Source organism: Pelobates fuscus, chromosome 7 (assembly GCF_036172605.1).
Source record: "Pelobates fuscus isolate aPelFus1 chromosome 7, aPelFus1.pri, whole genome shotgun sequence".
NCBI lineage: Eukaryota > Metazoa > Chordata > Amphibia > Anura > Pelobatidae > Pelobates > Pelobates fuscus.
In genome coordinates, this window is record NC_086323.1 from 134,476,052 (window position 1) to 134,501,163 (window position 25,112).

The window sequence follows — 25,112 nt, forward strand, 5'->3', positions numbered from 1 at the left end:
AGAACAAGGAAATAACAGGTCCGGTTGTCTGATTGACAACCAGGGGTGTGTGTAATAAATATGTTAAGGGTTATTGATTATCTTTGATGAAGAGGAAGCGCCTTTGTCCAGAAAGTCAGGGAAACAACAGAAGAGTAGTAGCATGTGGTTTTGTCTACTGTTCTTTTATAGACATGAGTATAATGACGTTGGGACATCTAACTAAATCTCTTGCTAAATAAGGATATATATGATGACCTTCAACCCTTAATCCTCTCATTATACATCCACATATTATACTTCTCATGGTACAGCATAGAAAAGTGCCATCTGTTCTTTTTAACCAATTAGACACCCATACCTAAAAGGAATATGAATATGCAATATGCAATGTAACAAGGTTCTTTAATAAAAGTACCAATTTCTGCTAAAAGGGTCCCCCCTTTATTATTATTATTAGGAATCCCACCCAATGCCCATAGGTGGGGCCGGGGAGGTGACACAAGGACCCTCCCTTTATTATTTTTAGTGCCCCCACCTCTCATTCATAGACGTGGGTCAGGGCAGGGGAGGTGACAATAGGATCCTCTTTATTATTAATATTAGGGCTCCCACCTCTCATGGTTGGGGACCAGGGTATGTAACAATAGATCCCCCCATCATTATTAATATTAGGACCCCCACTTGTTACCCATGGGTGAAGGCCAGGGGAAGCACTAGATCCTCCCCCTTATTGGCACTTTCCATTTGTGCGCAAATAATCGAAAGCTAACTCCCTGGCAGCCATTCGCATGTACCAAAACCGTGAATAGACTTCAGGGGGACTTAGCTGCGATTTCCCTGGAACTATTTTCGGCATGAGGACTTTGCAGTTCGCGGTCGGTCCCCAGCGGGACTTAGCCTTAATTTCTGAAACTATTTTGGGCATAGGACCATGTGTGCGGTCGGTCAAATTATGACTTCCTGAACCGATCTGGGTGATTTTTGGATATGTTGGTCACCCAGATCGGGGCTATCAGGGGATGATATGGGGGCTTCTAGATCCAAGCAATCCCGCCTGACCCCTCTCCCACTATGGAGAACCAAGTACTTTATAAGAGGTGCTGCCTTCAAGGGGAACTGAAAAATGTGCAGCTACATAAAATATTTCTAACTCAACATTATCGAAGAACTCAAAGAGAAACACTATTTATTGCCCTGAAAGCTTACAATCTAAACAAAGCCATATCATCAACTTCAGGTTAATTCCATTTACTATTCCCATACAAGATCTTATTGACCATGTTGCGGTATAACCTGTGACCCATAATGTATTTGAATTGGAATAAAAACTACTGCAGATTTATTGTAGGCAACGCCCGCCATTGATTTCAAAGAGATTCCTGTTCTGCTATAAATCTGTTTCACCACTCTGATTTGTGGCCGGGAAAATGATACCTCACGCACACGGCTGTGATAATCTCATTCAAAATTAAATTCCTTATCAAAGAAAGCACGGGACATTGGCAGATTTATTTCTTAAGGCAATTAATGGCAAATCATTAGAGCAAAAGGAGTAATGACTGTAAATCCAATGGCTGATAGTTATGTCTCCTCTTTGTATGTAAAGATTTAGCCCAAGGGAAGCTGTTAATAAACACAAACTTCCATAATTCCCAACGCCTTTTGGTTAGTCGAAGAAAGGTTGAGAATCGTGGGAGCTGTAGTTCAAGGAACAGGAAAGTAAAATATTGTTTCTTTTTTTTTAACTAATGCATTTATCACACTACAACTGTGATATATGTGTTTCATTGTGATTTTAATGAGAGAAACTGCTTAACCCTAGCTTGGACCTTGGATGATCATGCTGAGAAATGTGTAGTATTGTTCATTTGGAACCTTTAAGTGACAGATGCACGCACCACATACATTCAAAAGTGAGAAATGAGTGCAGGAGCCATTTGACAATTAAAGATTTTAATATGTGGCCATATGCTGTGCCTCTTTATCAGACTGATTTGATTTGCCACTTAACCCCAAGGTTTGCGTGGTAGTGCCATCGTGGGTGTATGGTTATCATAGTGCTTGTTCCATCCATCCACCTGCATTGCAAATGTGAGGAACACATCCCTAAGAGGAAAATGGGTCATTAACCCTCACTATAAACTAGCCACCGAATGAACCACCTGGTGTACCAATGACCCAAATAACCTCACTAGCAATGTGTCTGTCCGCCAAGAAGACAGTGTTCACAAAGGTTTATCAAATAGGATTTTCCATTAGCTCAGCACTACTAAAGCACTTATGAAAGGGCTCAAATGCTCTGTATTTTATTCAAAGCACAGTGCTAGTGCATTTAAACAAGGCCTACATTATAAGCTGGTCTTGGTAGCCAATCATTAATTTCACAGGCCTGTTATCAAAGTGATCACAATCCAGTAAACATGATAATAATAAAACTGCATTAAAGTGGATTTGTATCATCGTTGTCCGCCTCCTCCAACAACAAAAAAAGCCTTTCAGAAAGATTTCCCTATGCTTGACAAAGCTTGACTAAACGGTGGAGCTACCTCTCTCAAGCTTTGTTAAGACCCCAACCATCACTAGTGATGGCTGAGGGGGAAAAGTATTTGTCTGTGGCGGCTCCATAGACCTCAGTGTTGTACTCCCAGGCATACATGCGAGAATAAAGCACTGACGTCAGATCCTGAGAGATGAAACACCAGGAACTCAAGAGGATTCCATGGAAGAAGATGGCAGTGTCCATGAAGGATAGCTTTACGTAAATAAATTTCAGCTTTTCTTGCACTCCTCGACCACTTCACTGCAAGCAGAAGAGTCACTATTGGGAGTCTTTGCAAAATAAACAATGGCACCAGAAGGTGATAGAGACGATTTAAACCGATTATCATAAGGTAATCCACAAAATGAATATTTGCTCCAGTCAAGTGCATTTATGATGCTAATTGATGACAAGTGTGTAATCAATTATGATATTATGATTCACGTGGATATTGCCCTGTGCACATGCGTATTTATTATGCTATGATTTTGAGGGTTATATTTTAGTTACAGTTCTTATTTGTCATTTAAAGGGACATTCCACTGCCGAAATACAAATTAATAAAAATCACTGTTTAGTGTATATACCCCAAATTAAAAACATGTGTGCATTTAATTATGCATTTTATAATTGAGTATATATCTAAAAACAGCTTGCAAAACCTGCAGATCTCTCATCTGCAGCCTTTGCAAGCCTTCCCCTTCCAACCCTACCCAGACTTTCTTTGGCTGTCCAATCATAGATTTCCTAATGCAGCTCAATGAGAAGTCTTTGCAAACCAGGAAGTAACAGGACCAGTTGTCTGCTTGAAAGCCAGGGGAGTGTAACCAAGTTAATTTATAACAGTGCTAATTTCTATTGAAATCTGCACTTTCTGTCAAATCAAAAAGTGGACACAGTCTTCACACATAAAGCTAATCAGCAAGTGCTTTATGGGTCTGGTGTGTCCCTTTAACTGTCAAAATTGATTAACAAGCAAATGGAACAATCAAAGGCCCACTGGGTCTGTCGGCCCACTGCCTTACACTACCACACTTAGGGGCAGATATGCTCCCCCCTGCAGGTATCGGCTAAAGCACCTGGCTGACAGACAGCAGGAACTCCACGGACCTAATGGTCTCACGGGACAATACCCTGCCAGCACTACACTCTGGGTCAGACTCTGACTCCAACTCCTATGACTATTGACCCTTGGCCAACACACAGAGTATTGGTTACCCCTTGGCCCCCACAGGGGTGACTCCCATAGAGTCGAACTATACTAATCTATGTTTTAATCTGTATCTTGCTCAGTAACTTATGGCACCTCATGTACTTACCTGCCTAGCTTGTTTGCTCTGCCTAGTCTACTACATATGACAAACTACTACTTGTCCCACCATACTAGCTTGACTCTAAACTCCTGACATCCAGGTCTAGCATAACGTATATGGCAAGAACGCAGCTCGCATCTTTATTCACATATGCATTGTTTCCTGTACAACGAGCGCTGCCTTTAACATGCCTTTACTATTATATGACTAGCTACCTGTACTGGACACTCTTGCAGACCTGTTTTTATTTACTTATATGCTACTTAACACACGACTGATTTTCATACGTTATAAAAAATGTGTGCTGTTACTCGAAATGCCACGCTACCACCATAAATTGTTGTAACTAAGCTTGTGGACGCTGTTGTGGCTAGACAAGCCTGTACTGTTGATATAAGCACAATACAAAATAAAGAATTAAAAAAAAAGAAAAACACAAGCTCACTCAGTAGCAGACACACACACACATGCAAGCAACCAAGCTCACTAGCAGGCGCACACACACACACACACCTTAATGTAGTGGTTCTGGTGTTTATAGCCTGTCCCTGCAGGCTTTTCAATGTAAACACTGACTTTTCAGAGAAAAGGCAGTGTTTACATTGCTTCCAAGTGACACCTCTAGTGACAGCCACTCAGACGGTCACTAGAGGTTTGCAGCACCTACATTCAGGTCCTCCACGCTCTGGAGACGCTGAAGGTTCCCCATAGAGATACATTGATTCAATGCATCTCTATGAGGAGATGATGATTGGTGTAGCGTTTTGCAGCCAATCCTATGGCAAGCTTGATCATCTCAGCCATAGAGGCAGGGCCAGTCGAGAGGAGACCAGCATGGCGTGGGAAAAAAAAAGTGAGTAAAAACACTATTTTTAAAACACACACAGACAAACACATACACCATGACAGACACACACAGACACACACATACATCATGACAGACACACACATACACCATGACAGACACACACATATACCATGACAGACACACACACACACCATGACAGACACACGCATAACATGACAGACACATGCATAGCACGACAGACACACGCATACCACGACAGGCAGACCATGACACAGACAGACACACACACTCCATGATACAGACACAAACACACACATTATGACAGACACACACCATTACACACAGACACACACCATGGAACAGACACCCACACCATGACAGATAGACACACACCATGACACAGACAGACCATGAAACACAGACACACCCACCATGACAGACAGACACACACAAACCACGACACACAGACAGACACACACACACCATGACACACAGACATACACCCACCCACCATGGCACAGACAGACACATATCATGACACACACAGACCATGCCACAGACACACACACACACCATGACATAGACAGACCATGCCACACACACACCATGACACACAGACACACACACACCCACCATAACACAGACACACACACACCATGACACAGACAGACACATACCATGACACATACAGACACACCATGACAGAGACAGACACATACCATGACACACACTCCATGACAGACAGACACACACACACATACACACCATGACACAGACAGATAATGCCACAGACACACACACACCATGACAGACAGACACATACCATGACATAGTAACGAAGAAAAGAAAAAAAGAAAAAGAAAAGAAAAAACCAAAGGAAAAAACTGTGTATGTACACCACAAAGTGATAATAATAAAAAATTTATACAAACTGGATAACGAAGATATATTCTGCCTTAGATATATATCTATGTGGAGAAATATAAAAGTACATAGTGTTATACCATTAATACATATAAAGGGTGGGGGTGGTAGAGAACTCACAAGATTAAGATGAATTCAGGCGTATCTCCCTTAATATTAGGGAATAATGGAATGTGAAGGACCTCCAGCGATGTAATTCTGGATAGGAAGTAACAGATCTTCTTGCCCAAATGTGTCAGATCAAAGACAGCATGTCTCCCCATCAAAGTGGAATCCACGTATTTCAGCCAGTCCAATCAGCAGGAAATAGCAAAAACAGCATAAGCAATAATAAAATAAAATAAAATAAAAATAAAAATAAGATAATTGTATTTCCTACATCAATTGTAACGAGTATAATTTAAGCTTTACTTCCACCTGTCACACTTCACACATAGACTTTTTGGATCTAACGATCTATATAGAAAACAATGTTTTGAAGACTAAAACCTTTTTCAAAAATACAGATTGTAACACCGCTATAGACTACTCAAGTTCTCACCACCCTATGTGGTTAAAAAATGTCCCGAAAGGTCAATAAACACGCCTGAGACGTAATTGCTCAGATATAGATACTTTCAGAACTCAATCAAAAATCATAAAAAATAGATATATAGAAAAAGGATATGATTCAAAAACCGTTGAAGAGGCAGAATCTACTTTAATTAACACAGATCGATAGACTACTTACTAAAACAAATGCTCACGTTTCAAAGAATAAGAATAAAAACGGAAGTAAGTTTGATTTTGCCTTTATAACCAAATATCGCTCCCAAACTAGGGAGATTAAAAATATAATTAATCATCATTGGCATATATTAAAAAAGGATAATTTTTTGAATAATATTTTACCCAAGAAACCAATTATAATTTATAAGAAAGCAGATAATTTAAAGAATAAATTGGCCCCAAGTATACTTCCCACAGCTAAAACTATTCCAACACAACTCATACATATTTTTTCTAACGAAGTATTAAAAGGCTTTTTTCGATGTGGAAAGTGCTCTACATGTACTTTCCCCCCCAAAAAAGAACACTAATACATTCATAGGTACATATACACAACAAACATATTATATTAAAAAAATGTATTCAATGTTCCACTACCCATGTGGTTTACTTATTACAATGTGGTTGCGGAGCACAATATATTGGTCGGACTATCCGAAAACTCCATGTCAGACTATTAGAGCATTTCCAAAATATAAGAAATAAAAAATTAGACATCTTTAGTATCTAAACATTGCACTTACTGTCCACATTTTCAATGGAATACATTTTTAGCAATTGGGATAGACAGGATAGAAAAACATTGGAGAGGAGGAAACATTGAAACCTCGTTAAATACCAAAGAGGCCCAGTGGATCTTCAATCGAAAGACTTTAAAATATGGTTTAAATCAAGCAATTGATCTAGCTGGACTTATTTGATTCATTTGATTTTTTTATTATTATTAATACCATAAAATTTACGCATTTATCATTTACTTTTATTTTTATTTTAATATCTGTATACATTCTTATATTTTATTTTTATTTTAATTGTATTTTTATTTTTATATTTATATTTATATTTATATGTATTATTATTTTTATTTTTATTTGCAAATTTTTTTTCATTTTATTTATTTATTAAAATATATCCGGATAGATGTTTATAATAGATGTAACTAATACTCGTTTTTCTAATTACAAACAGATCATTTAGCCCATTCCAATATATAAAAGGAATTCCCTATATTTTTTTATATATTTTTTGATCTGTATATATTTGTATTCCTATGTAAAGGCGTTGAGCATTATAACTACTTATTGCCTATATATCATTCATCCTCTATATGCATTTCCCTTATATACATATATATTTTATATATATGCATATACCGTATATACTCGAGTATAAGCCGAGTTTTTCAGCACATTTTTTGTGCTGAAAAACCCCAACTCGGCTTATACTCGAGTCAATAGTCTGTATTATGGCAATTTGCATTGCCATAATACAGACTGGGGCTGTGGGGGCTGCAGAGAGATGTTACTTACCTTTCCTGCAGCTCCTGTCAGCTCTCTCCTCCTCCGCCGGTCCGTTCAGCTCTTCTGTCAGCTCACAGTGTAAATCTCGCGAGAGCCACGGCTCTCGCGAGATTTACACTGGGAGCTGACCGAGGTGCTGAACGGACCGGCAGAGGAGGAGAGAGCTGACAGGAGCTGCAGGAAAGGTAAGTAACATCTCTCTGCAGCCCCCACAGCCCCCTCCTACACAGTGCCCATCCACTGGACCACCAGGGAAGGAGAGCCCCCCTCCATGGCCAGCTAGCAAGCAGGGAGGGGGGACGAAAAAATGTGTATATATATTAATAATAATAAAAAAAATAAAAAAATAATAAAATAAAAATAATAATAAAATAAAAAATAATAAAAAAATAATAATAAAAAAATGTAATGAAACAAAAAAAAATTTAAAATAATAATTAAAAAATAAAAATGCCCACCCCCTCACCAAGGCTCTGCATCACACTCTGCATTACACACACACATACACACACTGCACTCATACACACACACACTGCATTCATGCACACACACTGCATTCATATACACACACAGCACTAATACACACAGCATTCTCATACACACACACAGCATTCATACACACACAGCATTCATACACACACACTGCATTCATACACACACACACTGCATTCATACACACACACTGCACTCATACACACAGCATTCATACACACACACAGCATTCATACACACACACTGCATTCATACACACACACTGCATTCATACACACACACTGCACTCATACACACACTGCACTCGTACACACACTGCACTCATACACACACTGCACTCATACACAGCATTCTCATACACACACTGCACTCATACACAGCATTCTCATACACACACACTGCACTCATACACACAGCATTCTCATACACACTGCACTCATATACACACTGCACTCATATACACACTGCATTCTCATACACACACACTGCATTCTCATACACACACACTGCATTCTCATACACACACACTGCATTCTCATACACACACTGTAAATAAATATTCAATTAATATAATTTTTTAAGGATCTAATTTTATTTAGAAATTTACCAGCAGCTGCTGCATTTCCCACCCTAGTCTTATACTCGAGTCAATAAGTTTTCCCAGTTTTTTGGGGTAAAATTAGGGGCCTCGGCTTATATTCGGGTCGGCTTATACTCAAGTATATACGGTATGTGCTTTTTATATGCATAAACTGATGGATTAGACCATATTTTCATTGTTTTATTTTTTAATTTGAACCATTTTAAGCTATAAAACCATTAATTAAATCACTCTTCAAGAAGGCACAAATGTTCAATACCTATATGGTGTTCTGTTATATATATACTGCTATATGATTGATATGGTTTATACATGTCCCCCTGCTTTCAATGAAATATACTTGATAGTGCTGTTAATAAGTATTGGATATTGAGCTTTCTCTGTCTGGTCCGTGAAACCGGAAGTGACAAAGTCACTTTGATGTGGAGACATGCTGTCTTTGATCTGACACATTTGGGCAAGAAGATCTGTTACTTCCTATCCAGAATTACATCGCTGAATTAATCTTAATCTTGTGAGTTCTCTACCACCCCCACCCTTTATATGTATTAATGGTATAACACTATATACTTTTATAATTCTCCACATAGATGTATACAAACTGGATAACGAAGATATATTCTGCTTTAGATATATATTTTTTATTATTATCACTTTGTGGTGTACATACACAGTTTTTTCCTTTGTTTTTTTCTTTTCTTCGTTACTATTGTAATTTTAAGTGTCTATAAGGGAACACTTTAAAACCTTAGGTACTCTGTGTAATATAGCACTTATAGTTAACTTTCTTTTTTCTGTACATACCATGACATAGACAGACCATGCCACACAGACACACACACACCCACCATGACACAGACACACACACACCATGACACACACACACACTGACAGCATAACACATATTACCTGTGGGTGACCGGCCAGGGGGGTCATGCAGGGCAGAGAGCTGGGTGTGATGGCGGCCGCTGGAGGAGCAGAGATGGTGGCCGCAGAAGAAACTGGGATGGCGGCCGCTGGAGGAGCAGGGATGGCGGCCGCTGGAGGAACTGTTCTGGTGGGCGCAGGGGAAGCTGTGCTGTGTCTGCTCCCCCGCCCTCGCACGCTACTGAATGAGACCGGGGCCGGAATATGACGTCATATTCCGGCCCCGGTCTCATTCAGTAGCGCGTTGGGGAGCAGACACAGCACAGCTTCTCCTACGGCCGCCAGAACAGTTCCTCCAGCGGCCGCCATCCCTGCTCCACCAGCGGCCGCCATCCCTTCTCCCCCTACGGCCGCCAGAACAGTTCCTCCAGCGGCCGCCATCCCTGCTCCTCCAGCGGCCGCCATCACACTCACATGTCTGCCTGGCCCCAGGTGCCGACGGCCCACCGGGAAATTTCCCGGTATCCCGGTGGGCCAGTCCGGCCCTGACTGTGAGTGGGTCAGTCAACCTATTAGAGCAGTAAATAAGATATTGTAAATTAAACAGAATTTGCAATAAAGGAATTGTAAATATTAGATAAATCTGCACAGGAAGTGTTTAGGAAGGCTGTGCAAATCGCAGGCAGGGAGGTGTGACTGTGGCTGCATAAACAAAGTGTTTATCTCCTAAATGGTAGAGAATTGAGCAGAGAGACTGCAGAGGCATGAACTATACCAAAACTGCTTCATTAAATGAATTAAATATAAAGAAGAAATCAAGCAGAAAGAAAGCAAAAACAATGCTGTAAACAAAGTTAGTTAAGGGTTCTAGGAGCTGCAGTTAGATGTCAGGTATAAAAGGAAGCTAGACTAGACAGGCACTGTGTTTTATTAGAATAGATATTGCACAGTGTCATATAATAACACATATCATGAAAAGGTTTGACTCCCATTACAAGGCTCATCAGCCATACAGCACAGGTTAGATTTTTTGCATAGTGCGTGCAAGGTCTTCTGGGTCCCCATAGATCCCTGGAAGGCGTCTTTTTCTTTGTTAGAAGGAAGCTTCACAGTCCGTGAAACTTTATTAGCAGCACACCAGGGACTTTTTGCCAGCTTTAATCAGGGTACTGTGATAAGAGGAGCAGGGCAGAGAGCTGTAGTATTCTCAGGACACTATCACTGAGCCTGATGAAGACAAAACAGAGTCTTTTAATGCTCAGTGGATTAGCTTTACATCCCTTAGAAACCTACACGTAAACAATTCTCTGCTACAGGCAATATTTTAATCAGGTTTTTGTACTCAGCAACATTGACATTTGTTAAGATAATTCTGGGAATGTGGTCTAACCAATATTGGCTTAAGAATTACGGTTTATATATGAATTTATATAGTTATATCTGAGGAACCTCAGGAAGAGATATCAAAAGCGTTTAACATGTTAGCTCTTTTCAAAATTAAATATTTAATTAATTAAATAGAAAATGATATATATATATATATATTAAATTGCGTTTTGTAAACACCACAATAAAATATCTCTGAGTTAATAAAAAAAGTTTTTGCAAGCTAGTGTCATTATATAAAATATAAAAATATGAAACAAATAAATCAGTATGTGATTTCACCTGAGAGTTTTATCTGTATTGTAACTGACAATTAATATTTGTTTTTGTCCCTGAAGGCATATGAGTTTATTGTGCTCAAAAACAGTGCACTTAGTTTTTTTTCTTCTAAAACAGTTTATTACTCTTGCTTACTCTATGAATTCCCAGCTTATGAGTGTGTGTAGAACATCAGGAGATGAAATTGTTAAACTGGTGACCTATGAGCTGAAGCTCCTATGAGGTGGAAAATCAAACACTGTGAGAATCTCAGCTTAAACAATATATTCATCAAATGTAATTCCATCATAGCACTTTGAAGTCATAGCAAAATTTCTATGCTGTGTATGCGTGACTGCTATGTGTGAAGTGCTTTTTGAAATATACCGTGAAGAGGTGTATCATTTTCTAACCATAATGAAAGTGACTGGATGAGTGAGATTACATATTGAGAATGGACAAGTTGCACTTCATAATCCTAATTGATCAGCCTTTAATTCATATACAATATTCTCTGCGTTATTTGATTTTGGTGGGAGTCAGTTTCATTTGTAACTAGGTGGAACCTATAACTTCATGCTGACATGTGTGTGTATGCTCGGTTTTGAATGTGCTTTCTTCGTCTTTATTTATTTATTTATTTATTTTATATTGGCGTTGGGTTGATGATGCAGTGCCTATGAATAAATGTTGTGTAACTCAACAAGAGAGCCACAATCCCACAATGCAGTAAGTCCTCCATGATTACCTGCAAATCGCAGGGCAAGGGAATTTGAGTCCCAACGGGATTGTCATTCCTTCCTTAATTGGAGTAATAACGTTTACGTTATGTAGGGGATCCTTTCTCATTCCCAGTCTAAACTAAGTAGTAAAATAAAATCCAAATATTTTATTAAAAACTTAGGACATAACATGATTTTTCATCTTATATGCTTGATAAATAAATGGTCCATCTACTACTAACTACGAGCATTCTGAGGCAAAGCACCATGATAAATGTGTAACATATTGATCGTAATACTTTGTCATCTTTATTCATTTATTTTAAGTCCTATTGGGTGAATAAAATATCTTTGATTTGCAGCTTGCATTGGACTGGAAATGAAAAGGGATAACTGACTGATGCTATCCCATAACACTAGAGCTCTGCATATTCCAAATGCTTCACATGGAATAGTCATGCTTACTCAGTTTTGTCCAGAAGTGCTCCCTATGCAGAACTCCTATTGTTTCTCTCCAAATACCACATGCACAAGTTAAATGCTTGCCTGGGGCATGTCCAACTCAAGACTTGTAAAGGGTTTAATACTTATTGTTAATAAAATATTTAGCGTCCACATATTCTCCTAAAAACCTGGTGTCCGTGGAATCCTGAAGGATGAGTTTAACTCACTTCTGGTCCAGTTGTTGTCTCATATTACGCCCTTTCTATTATTTTTCATTCAACATATCCTCTTCAGACATCATGGCATCATATGGAAGGAGTCTCATCTTAATGTGTTTTTCTCATTGAGTTGAGTTCCTCCCCCAGCAGATCATGATCATCATGTACTCAGTGACTTGTCTCTGCTGGTATTGACCTGCTTAAAACAAATCATTATTCTAAGTCAGTTCGTTAAAGGTTTATGAATGAAAGAAGAAGTGATAATAGAGTAAGCTGGGAGGAGAAACAATCCCTGTTCATTAATACATGACTCACATCACTTACACAGTGTTGTTCACTAAGTGTACTTTGAAAGCAAATTAATAGTGAGTTTTACATTTTAGTTTACATTTTCAGTTCATCTATCTTAAATTTTCTTTAATTTCTTGATAATACACATTTTAGTGAATAACCCTTACTATATCAGTCATAGAAATGTGGAGCCCTAAAGCATATGAGTTACCCATTATAGGCTTTGGGATCGAGTAAGATACAGATTAGGCACTATAACCATTTCATCTCATAAAATTAAAAAAATAACTGTGTGAAACAGAGAAACGTGGGAGGGAGCACACAATGGAAGGGAGAGGAAAGCAAGATGATCACATCTGTTACCAGCGCACTGTGCGCTCTGATGACAGACGCAAAATATGCAAAGTATGCACAGGATTGACAATGGTAGCCTGGAACAGCATTCTGAGCTGCCAATGTCATGTGTGCTGGGGGTGCAGCTAGCCCCCAGGACACAAAAAACAACAACTCTCAAGCAGAAACACTGCACATACATACTCGTACCACCATGACCACTTCAAATAACTGAAGTGGTCATGGTAGTTGGAATAACAATTTAAAACACTTTAATGCTGAATGGAAGTGTGTGTGTTCTTGTGTCTGTGTATGCTTGTGGTTATGTATTTATGTGTGTTTCTTTAGATACCAAGCTCTTCCTATTTACAATTTTTCTGTAAACTTTATAGGGCAGATATCAACTTTTTTGTCTGGTGAAGTATTCAACATTGATGACATCACAAGTATTGGCAGTGATGACTTAAAAGTCAAAGTGATTGGACCATATCAGCCACTGAATGTTTGTCTATAAACTCTACATTCCAGAGTCAAGTATTTGTGTGACGCCTGTCAATTCAGCCAGGCAGGGCATGTGCATCTAAGTAGCTGTCAGGGTCTAATAACCTAAAAATCATGTGCCTGTGTAGGTAGGTCTGTTTTGTTGTTACCTATTTATTTGCTTGGGACTTAGGAACCTACAAAGCTATTTCTTTTGTCTTCCGTAGAGAACATACATACTGGTGGTATCAGTCACTCTTCTAGAAGGTATTGTCACTGAATTAAATTGAAAATCGGAAGATGCATGGTCTAGACAATTTATCCCTGTCTCTTCCTTCTTTTTGCTTTATATACCATGATTTCTGTTTTGTCTGTGTCATTATGTCACCCAGAACTGGTAGAAGATGCTGCATGACAGGTTATATCATATGGCCCTTCTTTTTCTGACACCTTTTTAAATGATGAGCTGGACAGGCTTAAGGGTCAGTAGGCCTGTTCTGTTTGTTTATGTTGGCATATGCTTTCTTTATAGAAAGCATTTCATTCCCTAGCAGAAGGTTGAATTTGGGCAACCATTATATTCCTGACAACATGGATTTTCGTGTGATGCTTCAGAGTGTGAATCCATCCCTTAATCTCTCCGTTCCACACAGCTTATCAGGCAGCGTGCATTTCATTAGCCATTTTACAGCCAGAGGTGAGAGAAGAGTTGCAAATCTTTGTACCGCTGCTGGAATAAAGCTATCAGAGTATATTGTAACGAGGCAAGTGAAAGAAGCCTCCATAATTAAAGCTCTGTGTAGCTGCTATCTCTGGGCACAGAATGTTTGGGTAAATGAGTTATCTCTAGGTTGTCACTTCTCTTGAAGTCCACACAGCTGGTGAAGCACGGCAACCCAATAAGACAGCAAGTTAGCTACAAATATAATAACGTCATGGCAAAGACTGAAAAAGAAACAGGAGTATGAAGGGAATAGCAGTGAGGTGAGAGTGAAAAATGGAGAGGAGTGAAAGAAGAAGGGTGCTTCAGATAAGCAAGTAGAGATTGAGAAGATGTATGGTCCTGTAAGAAAATAATGTCATATGATGGACAATACAGAACAGAGAGAGGCAAATCATTAAATAACTAGAAAAAATTTGGATTCCTGTACCTTTTTTTTTTTTTTAAATGTGAATAGGTAGGAATTTAAACTGTATTTTGGTGCAAAGTAGCGGAAGTGAAAATATCCTTTTTCTGTTTGTTTATTTTGGCCTGCGATTTTGCATTTACTTGGAGTTCACTTTAAACTTCAGACAATTCACACAGTGAATAACCCTGAATGTTTAGTAGATAGAAGTGGGTTATTAGTAATTACTGTTTCTGGCAGGACTGCTGATATTATGCTTCATTAATATGTGTTACTGCAGACAAATATTTTTTCTAGCAATAAGCAATATCTTGTCTTTTGGTGGAATACAGAGGTTGATGTGTCAAAATGTTGTGTTCTAAAAAAGTGGTGGAGTGTCCAACAGAATGTACCTGCTGATTCCATAAGTTTTCATGGTGATGATCATAATTTTAGCACCATTTTTCGAACACAACGCTTTGATAAATCTTACCCACAAAATGATTGTTTGAGGCCTTTTACTATGAAAAGTCCATGTTCCCACCTGAGTCTTGCTTTTTTTTTCCCTACAGATTGAGGACATGCAGTGGGCTAAAGGCATTCCAGAGATACCATCGTCAGTTTGCAGTTTGCCCTGCAAAATGGGAGAGAAAAAGAAAATAAAGAAGAGCCTTCCGTGCTGTTGGCAATGTGACCTATGTGATGGCTACAAGTACCAAAGGGATGAGTACACCTGTGACACCTGTGAATTCAACATGAGACCCAACAAAAATCGCACTGGTTGTGATCCCATTCCTATTGTTAAATTGGAGTGGCACTCACCCTGGGCTGTAATCCCTGTGTTTCTTGCCATGCTTGGCATCATCGCCACCATATTTGTTATGGCAACTTTTGTCCGATACAATGACACCCCTATTGTGCGAGCCTCTGGAAGGGAACTTAGCTACGTACTGCTTACAGGGATCTTCCTATGTTACATTATCACATTTCTAATGATTGCCAAGCCTGACGTGGCTGTGTGCTCCTTCCGACGAATCTTCTTGGGGTTGGGAATGTGCATTAGCTATGCAGCTCTCTTAACAAAGACCAATAGGATCTACAGGATCTTCGAACAGGGTAAAAAGTCAGTGACCGCTCCTCGGCTTATCAGCCCCACCTCACAGTTGGCCATCACCTCCAGTTTAATATCTGTCCAACTTCTGGGAGTATTTATTTGGTTTGGAGTTAACCCCCCTAGCATCACCATTGAATATGGGCAGGGATCAGTGGATCCAGAACAGGCCAGAGGTGTGCTAAAATGTGACATTACGGATCTACAAATCATCTGTTCTTTGGGGTACAGCATCCTTCTCATGGTGACATGCACTGTGTATGCCATCAAGACGAGGGGTGTACCAGAGAATTTTAATGAAGCAAAGCCTATTGGCTTTACTATGTATACTACCTGTATAGTTTGGCTGGCTTTTATTCCAATATTTTTTGGGACATCGCAATCAGCAGAAAAAGTAAGTAGTACAATTTGTATTCTATCATCATCAATATATGTTGTGATTTTTATCTCCTGTTTGAATTTTTTAATTTTTTTTTTCTATTTGTGGTCCAAGCACAGTTTATAAGTGGCTTTATTGCAGGTATTTTGACAGATGTCTCAAGATCCTTAACAGCGGTAAAGAGGCCAGTTACAGCTATATATTTAAGGCAGTTCTGGTAACTAGAATGTTCTAAAACTAATAATTCTACTTTTAAGTGACCGGGAGAGGATTTTAGCTGACTTGGAGACTGTGACAATATCATAATCCAGTAAAAAATGTGTTTGCCCACTAAATAGTTAAATATGCACAAGCTATTAAATCAAGTCATAGTTACACCTACACACTTGATTATAATTGTCACATACATTTATTTTAAATTTAATTGGAGTAAATATTCATCACCAAGAAAAAGTACAATGATGGTCCTTTATACATTTATGGCTTGTGTTTCAGCCTTCGGAAGTTATGTCCATATAATTCTCCAAGGCAAAGATTAGACATCACAGAGAACGATTGTTTGTGTTGCTGTTTCTTGTTACTCAGAACTTTATAAAAACATCCCTATTAATGTTGCATTAATAGAATAATAGTAGAATCTTCAGAAAGCACATAAATTATATTTCCTTTGGGAGCTATGATATCTATGATTTAATATTTTTAGATATGCTTTGCAAATGATTTAATAATTTTGAATAAGTTTTTTAAATTTTTTTTTTCAAAATACCATGTATAAAAACATATCACTATATCAAAATATTGAAATATTATTCAAAATATTACTTCATTTTAAAAGTTTAGCCAAAAATATGAACTCTTTTGAAAAGCTTATCTACAAATATGAAATTGAGGCCGATATTGGAAAACAAGGAACAGTAGATTGGAAGTAGGTTCCATTGGCTATCCCTATGTCATTTCTTTGTGGCCCAAGGCACAACATATTTGTTAGGCTAAAGACAACTGCCCTTAATGAATGGAATGGATGATGACGTGTAGTATTCATGCCTTCCTCAATGCAGTGAATGGAATGGATGATGACGTGTAGTATTCATGCCTTCCTCAATGCAGTGAATGGAATGGATGATGAAGTGTAGTATTCATGCCTTCCTCAATGCAGTGAATGGAATGATTGATGACGTGTAGTATTCATGCCTTCCTCAATGCAGTGAATGGAATGGATGATGACGTGTAGTATTCATGCCTTCCTCAATGCAGTGAATGGAATGATTGATGACGTGTAGTATTCATGCCTTCCTCAATGCAGTGAATGGAATGGATGATGACGTGTAGTATTCATGCCTTCCTCAATGCAGTGAATGGAATGGATGATGACGTGTAGTATTCATGCCTTCCTCAATGCAGTGAATGGAATGGATGATGACGTGTAGTATTCATGCCTTCCTCAATGCAGTGAATGGAATGGATGATGACGTGTAGTATTCATGCCTTCCTCAATGCAGTGAATGGAATGGATGATGACGTGTAGTATTCATGCCTTCCTCAATGCAGTGAATGGAATGATTGATGACGTGTAGTATTCATGCCTTCCTCAATGCAGTGAATGGAATGATTGATGACGTGTAGTATTCATGCCTTCCTCAATGCAGTGAATGGAATGGATGATGACGTGTAGTATTCATGCCTTCCTCAATGCAGTGAATGGAATGGATGATGACGTGTAGTATTCATGCCTTCCTCAATGCAGTGAATGGAATGGATGATGACGTGTAGTATTCATGCCTTCCTCAATGCAGTGAATGGAATGGATGATGACGTGTAGTATTCATGCCTTCCTCAATGCAGTGAATGGAATGGATGATGACGTGTAGTATTCATGCCTTCCTCAATGCAGTGAATGGAATGATTGATGACGTGTAGTATTCATGCCTTCCTCAATGCAGTGAATGGAATGATTGATGACGTGTAGTATTCATGCCTTCCTCAATGCAGTGAATGGAATGGATGATGACGTGTAGTATTCATGCCTTCCTCAATGCAGTGAATGGAATGGATGATGACGTGTAGTATTCATGCCTTCCTCAATGCAGTGAATGGAATGGATGATGACGTGTAGTATTCATGCCTTCCTCAATGCAGTGAATGGAATGGATGATGACGTGTAGTATTCATGCCTTCCTCAATGCAGTGAATGGAATGGATGATGACGTGTAGTATTCATGCCTTCCTCAATGCAGTGAATGGAATGGATGATGACGTGTAGTATTCATGCCTTCCTCAATGCAGTGAATGGAATGGATGATGACGTGTAGTATTCATGCCTTCCTCAATGCAGTGAATGGAATGGATGATGACGTGTAGTATTCATGCCTTCCTCAATGCAGTGAATGGAATGGATGATGACGTGTAGTATTCATGCCTTCCTCAATGCAGTGAATGGAATGGATGATGACGTGTAGTATTCATGCCTTCCTCAATGCAGTGAATGGAATGGATGATGACGTGTAGTATTCATGCCTTCCTCAATGCAGTGAATGGAATGGATGATGACGTGTAGTATTCATGCCTTCCTCAATGCAGTGAATGGAATGATTGATGACGTGTAGTATTCATGCCTTCCTCAATGCAGTGAATGGAATGGATGATGACGTGTAGTATTCATGCCTTCCTCAATGCAGTGAATGGAATGGATGATGACGTGTAGTATTCATGCCTTCCTCAATGCAGTGAATGGAATGGATGATGACGTGTAGTATTCATGCCTTCCTCAATGCAGTGAATGGAATGAATGATGACGTGTAGTATTCATGCCTTCCTCAATGCAGTGAATGGAATGGATGATGACGTGTAGTATTCATGCCTTCCTCAATGCAGTGAATGGAATGGATGATGATGTGTAGTATTCATGCCTTCCTCAATGCAGTGAATGGAATGAATGATGAAGTGTAGTATTCATGCCTTCCTCAATGCAGTGGATGGAATGGATGATGAAGTGTAGTATTCATGCCTTCCTCAATGCAGTGAATGGAATGAATGATGAAGTGTAGTATTCATGCCTTCCTCAATGCAGTGAATGGAATGGATGATGACGTGTAGTATTCATGCCTTCCTCAATGCAGTGGATGGAATGGATGATGAAGTGTAGTATTCATGCCTTCCTCAATGCAGTGAATGGAATGAATGATGAAGTGTAGTATTCATGCCTTCCTCAATGCAGTGAATGGAATGGATGATGACGTGTAGTATTCATGCCTTCCTCAATGCAGTGAATGGAATGGATGATGACGTGTAGTATTCATGCCTTCCTCAATGCAGTGAATGGAATGGATGATGACGTGTAGTATTCATGCCTTCCTCAATGCAGTGAATGGAATGGATGATGACGTGTAGTATTCATGCCTTCCTCAATGCAGTGAATGGAATGGATGATGAAGTGTAGTATTCATGCCTTCCTCAATGCAGTGAATGGAATGAATGATGACGTGTAGTATTCATGCCTTCCTCAATGCAGTGAATGGAATGGATGATGACGTGTAGTATTCATGCCTTCCTCAATGCAGTGAATGGAATGATTGATGACGTGTAGTATTCATGCCTTCCTCAATGCAGTGAATGGAATGGATGATGAAGTGTAGTATTCATGCCTTCCTCAATGCAGTGAATGGAATGAATGATGACGTGTAGTATTCATGCCTTCCTCAATGCAGTGAATGGAATGGATGATGACGTGTAGTATTCATGCCTTCCTCAATGCAGTGGATGGAATGGATGATGACGTGTAGTATTCATGCCTTCCTCAATGCAGTGAATGGAATGAATGATGACGTGTAGTATTCATGCCTTCCTCAATGCAGTGAATGGAATGATTGATGACGTGTAGTATTCATGCCTTCCTCAATGCAGTGAATGGAATGGATGATGAAGTGTAGTATTCATGCCTTCCTCAATGCAGTGAATGGAATGAATGATGACGTGTAGTATTCATGCCTTCCTCAATGCAGTGAATGGAATGGATGATGACGTGTAGTATTCATGCCTTCCTCAATGCAGTGGATGGAATGGATGATGACGTGTAGTATTCATGCCTTCCTCAATGCAGTGAATGGAATGAATGATGACGTGTAGTATTCATGCCTTCCTCAATGCAGTGAATGGAATGATTGATGACGTGTAGTATTCATGCCTTCCTCAATGCAGTGAATGGAATGGATGATGAAGTGTAGTATTCATGCCTTCCTCAATGCAGTGAATGGAATGAATGATGACGTGTAGTATTCATGCCTTCCTCAATGCAGTGAATGGAATGGATGATGACGTGTAGTATTCATGCCTTCCTCAATGCAGTGGATGGAATGGATGATGACGTGTAGTATTCATGCCTTCCTCAATGCAGTGAATGGAATGAATGATGACGTGTAGTATTCATGCCTTCCTCAATGCAGTGAATGGAATGGATGATGACGTGTAGTATTCATGCCTTCCTCAATGCAGTGCATGGAATGGATGATGACGTGTAGTATTCATGCCTTCCTCAATGCAGTGAATGGAATGGATGATGACGTGTAGTATTCATGCCTTCCTCAATGCAGTGAATGGAATGGATGATGACGTGTAGTATTCATGCCTTCCTCAATGCAGTGAATGGAATGGATGATGACGTGTAGTATTCATGCCTTCCTCAATGCAGTGAATGGAATGGATGATGACGTGTAGTATTCATGCCTTCCTCAATGCAGTGAATGGAATGGATGATGACGTGTAGTATTCATGCCTTCCTCAATGCAGTGGAGAAGCATGTTACAGTAGGAAGAATCTAAAGAAGGTGTGAGAAGATTTTGTTTTAGTAAATATTATCTTAGAGTTGAAGAATTGGTTAGTCGCATAATATTACAACTGAAGAATGTGTTGCCAAGACAAACTACCTAAGTAATTTCAATCTAATTTAAAAAATATTAAAGGATTGATTCAAGCCTTTATCATTCTATATAATTTACATTTATAATTCTCTCATGGACATTAGCAATTAAACTTACCTGGAATCCAGTGCTGGGCAAAGCTCCCCACACTGGTTTCGATATCCCTCTCGATGTTGGGATGTCCAATTATATGCAAACTCCTACCAACATGACCACTTCTAAAAGCAGAAGTGGTCATGGTGGTTGGAGTAACCCTTTTAAGAACCATTGGCTTGACATTTTTGATGCATTGCATACTTATAGCATCAACAGAATAGCATGCCAGTTCTACTCTAGTTTTTAGAAACCGTTAGGTAAAAGCTTATAGATAGGTAGGAGTTATAGTGATAACATAATACATTGAAGAATCAATGTGTTCATGTTTAAAAAAAATACATTTTAGAAAAGTAACATTATGGCAAACATGCATCATATTTTCATAGATCACTACTTCCATCCATCAGTTGCAATGCTTGTATCCTTTTACCACATACGTGCATGTCCCGTTGCTCCTTATTATCTCCTTAGACATGAAAATCAAAAGATCTGATTGGCTGGTTTTCACAGCTAATTTGTAGTACACAATATTCTGCCTTGACAGGTATAGACAGTGCATGCTTTTTACAGCTAGTAGACATTCAAAACATCCAAGTGTACAATAAAGTGTACCCACAATTATTTGTGAAGTAGAATTTCTCGGCACACAGTTTTGCACGATCACCCACATGCTCCTCCATTAATTAATCAGGCTGCTTTGTAACTATAAATTATGCACCAAAGATGTCTTTGAACATGCCACAGAAAGTCTTGCAAGATAAAGGAAACATCCCCTGGCATGTATCGCTCTATAGAACAGTTTTTAGCAGATAGTTGGTATACTATTAATTAGACTTAGTAGCACTGGATCAATAAGAATCACTTCAACCATTAGTTTCATTGTTGCATCTGTTTCAATTGTACCTTGTCAGCATGATAAATGGGGCCATGCTGTCAGAGAAATGGAATGGATTTTTTGCAGCTAAATCATTTTGATTAGGAAAAATAAACTCAGCGTCTGTGTCAGACAGAACGAACATTGCTGAAATTAGCACCAGAGGGGTGGATACCGAGGTTTGGGTGCAAGAGTGTCTGTACGCAATTAGCATTTCACAACAGTATACTAGACTAGTAAATTGATCTTTCCAACATCATGGTAAGGAAGGGGAAGTCACCAGCTGAGCTCAGTCTGTGGAACTGAACAATCTTTTCAATAATATGGATATTGATTTTGTTTTAATAGACCTTGGGAAAGGAAACACACGCAGATTTGTGGTATGAAATGCAGATCAAAATCACGTGCAAGATTTTGTAAAAGCCTGGAGGGACACTAATTGCTGGAGAAGACACCTTTTTATAATATTTTATTATAGTTCTTTCCTAAAGTGTGAATTGTCAGGAACTTACAGTGAATTTCAGAAATCAACGTTAAAATTACCAAACTGGAAGCATACATTGAGAATTCTTGTAATTTAAAAATTTGATATTCAGTTTGAATTCACTTAAAAGGACACTATAGTCACCAGAACAACTACAGCTTAATGTAGCAGTTCTGGTGTCTATAGTCAGTCCTTGCAGGTGTTTTAATGTAAACACTACTTTTTCACTGAGATGGCCAGTTGAGGTGCTTCCTGGGTCAGTGCTGGACAACGCTTTGGATGAAGGCACTGAACCTATCCCACAGAGGTGCATTGACACAATGCATCTCTATGAGGAGATGGTGATTGGCACAGAGCAGCGTTTTACTGTGCATATACAATAGCCTCCCAATGCTTTCCTATGGTAAAGCATTGTATTGGCTCAGATCATCAATTCTGATTATCTCAGCCAAGAATGCAGAGTGGGTACGGAGCCAGCATCACTGGTTCCACGCGGTGCTTGCAAAAAGGTAAGTCTTATTTAAAGGGAGCAAGGGGGGACAGCCACCTAACATGTTTTTTAAGACTGCACGTTTGTGTTCCCTGGCACTACAGTGTTCCTTTAAATTCATGAAATTCACTGTATATGTATTCTGTTGACACACCTATGGCAGACTCAGTGTGATGGGAAATTCACATTTTTGTTCTTTTATCATAGAGATCCAACCAATTTATGTACATTTATCAGTGTGTATAAATTATAGGGTTATCTTCAAGTTAGTTGTAATGATAAAGTAATACAAGAATACTCTTAGCACCAAATTCAGTTATAGACCCTCTTAATATGAGGCCATGGTCCTTGTTCCTGCTTTCCTTTATCTTGTTCATTATATCTGTAAAATTCCTGTAGCTGTATGGCCAATAACCATTCTGTGACATCACATCAAGAAGCTATGTTCTTCTAATAATTAAACAGTGGACTCAAATAAACATGTTGCCTGATTCAGTATAAACAAGAATGGTGCATGTTGGGAGGTGTCGTCTAAAGACTTGTAGCACTCTTTCTCAGTTCTCTCCAAACTCATGGCGAGCATGGTGAGAACTGCTGTGTTTTTTGACAAGCATTCCAACCACAGATTGTTCTGCAGCATGTTCAGGAGTGGTTTCCCATCCTCCCTCATTCTCCCTCCACAGCACCTCAACTTTCTCCTTGTTCCCTTATGCCACTGAACACATCTCTTGTCTGTGTTTGGTTCTCGGTTGCAGACTGCTATGATATAGACTGCCTTGTTGATTCATTGCTGTGGTATAAGTGACATAAAGAACTGGTACAAATCATATTCAGAGCGATCTGTGTTAACAAAACATAAACCGGTTTCCTGATAAATAGGATACAGCTATTGTCTGTTACTAGTAGGTCGAATCATATTTCTGTCACTGATCCAACACTGAACACACAAGTTGTGCAACAATTTCCCTATTTAATTAGTGGCCACCTTCTGTTTAATTAGTGGACACCTTATAGTATCAGTCACACCTGTCTTGCCTCACGCGAGAGGCCACAGTCTTAGTATTGTTAGTTATCAGGAGGTCGGGGCCCACTAGACTAGTCATACAGCTGTAATCAGAAAAATAAATGTTTCTTTTACCTCAGTCTTTCAACTTCTGACTGTACACTTAAAAGGCCTCTATTCCAAAGTGTGTTTTCAGCCGCCACATTGAAATGACTGCTATTAAACCAAAGAAACTAAATGTCAGTCATTTATCTGGAGCAATTTTCTTTCCATTTGGCCTATTGCAGTTTTACAAACTCAAGTAATGTGTTTTGGGAATAGCTAAGGAGAGCTGAGAGGAAAGGCATTGCACTAAACAGAGACCCATTAACCAATGAGAAAGGCCGTCCCTGCTGCTCAGTGTCGCTGAATTTTTATAAAGTGCTGTTATTGTATTATATGTGTTTAAAAATGTGTGCTCAGTGTTCTCTGAGTCAGGGTACATCACTTTTAGTTATGCTAATCCATCTCTTTTCTAACTGTAAAGAGTGGCTTTGCCTGTTCTGCCTTTAATGTCATACCTTTCTCAGGAAGGGTGTGTGTGGGAGAGAGATTGAGAAGAACTCCTGGATTGTTGTGGCTGAATACCATCCTGAATAGGTATTCAGAGTTAACTGCCCATCTCTGAGATGTTATGTCCTGTCACTAGCTAGAGTCAGCACAGAGGAGGCTGGGCTGTTGGTTTACTCTTGTTTGTCAGTAACCATAATATTTATGGATAGCTGTAATCTGAATTGCAAAGATACCAAGCAAAGTATAGCACTCACTTTATGTATCCATTTTGTTCTTTGGTGTTTCTCTGCAATTCTTATCAACGGCTTTCTACAAAATACAGTATCTATTGTAAGTGGCTCAAGTAGGTCCCATAACCTTCATAGGTTGCAGTTACA

The 25,112-nt window shown here is 39.1% G+C and overlaps 1 protein-coding gene across 2 annotated transcripts in view; it reads left to right on the forward strand.

The window, feature by feature from the left end:
- GRM7 (glutamate metabotropic receptor 7) overlaps positions 1 to 25,112 on the forward strand; it is a 438,658-nt gene that overhangs the window by 287,213 nt on the left and 126,333 nt on the right. Inside the window, exon 8 of one of the 2 annotated variants that reach the window (XM_063426679.1) lies at positions 15,406 to 16,338. The exons of the other annotated variant lie outside the window; for it this stretch is intronic. Within the exon in view, the coding sequence (XP_063282749.1) occupies positions 15,406 to 16,338 (933 nt within the window). The remainder of the gene's footprint in view (positions 1 to 15,405; positions 16,339 to 25,112) is intronic. 2 annotated transcript variants of the gene reach the window in all.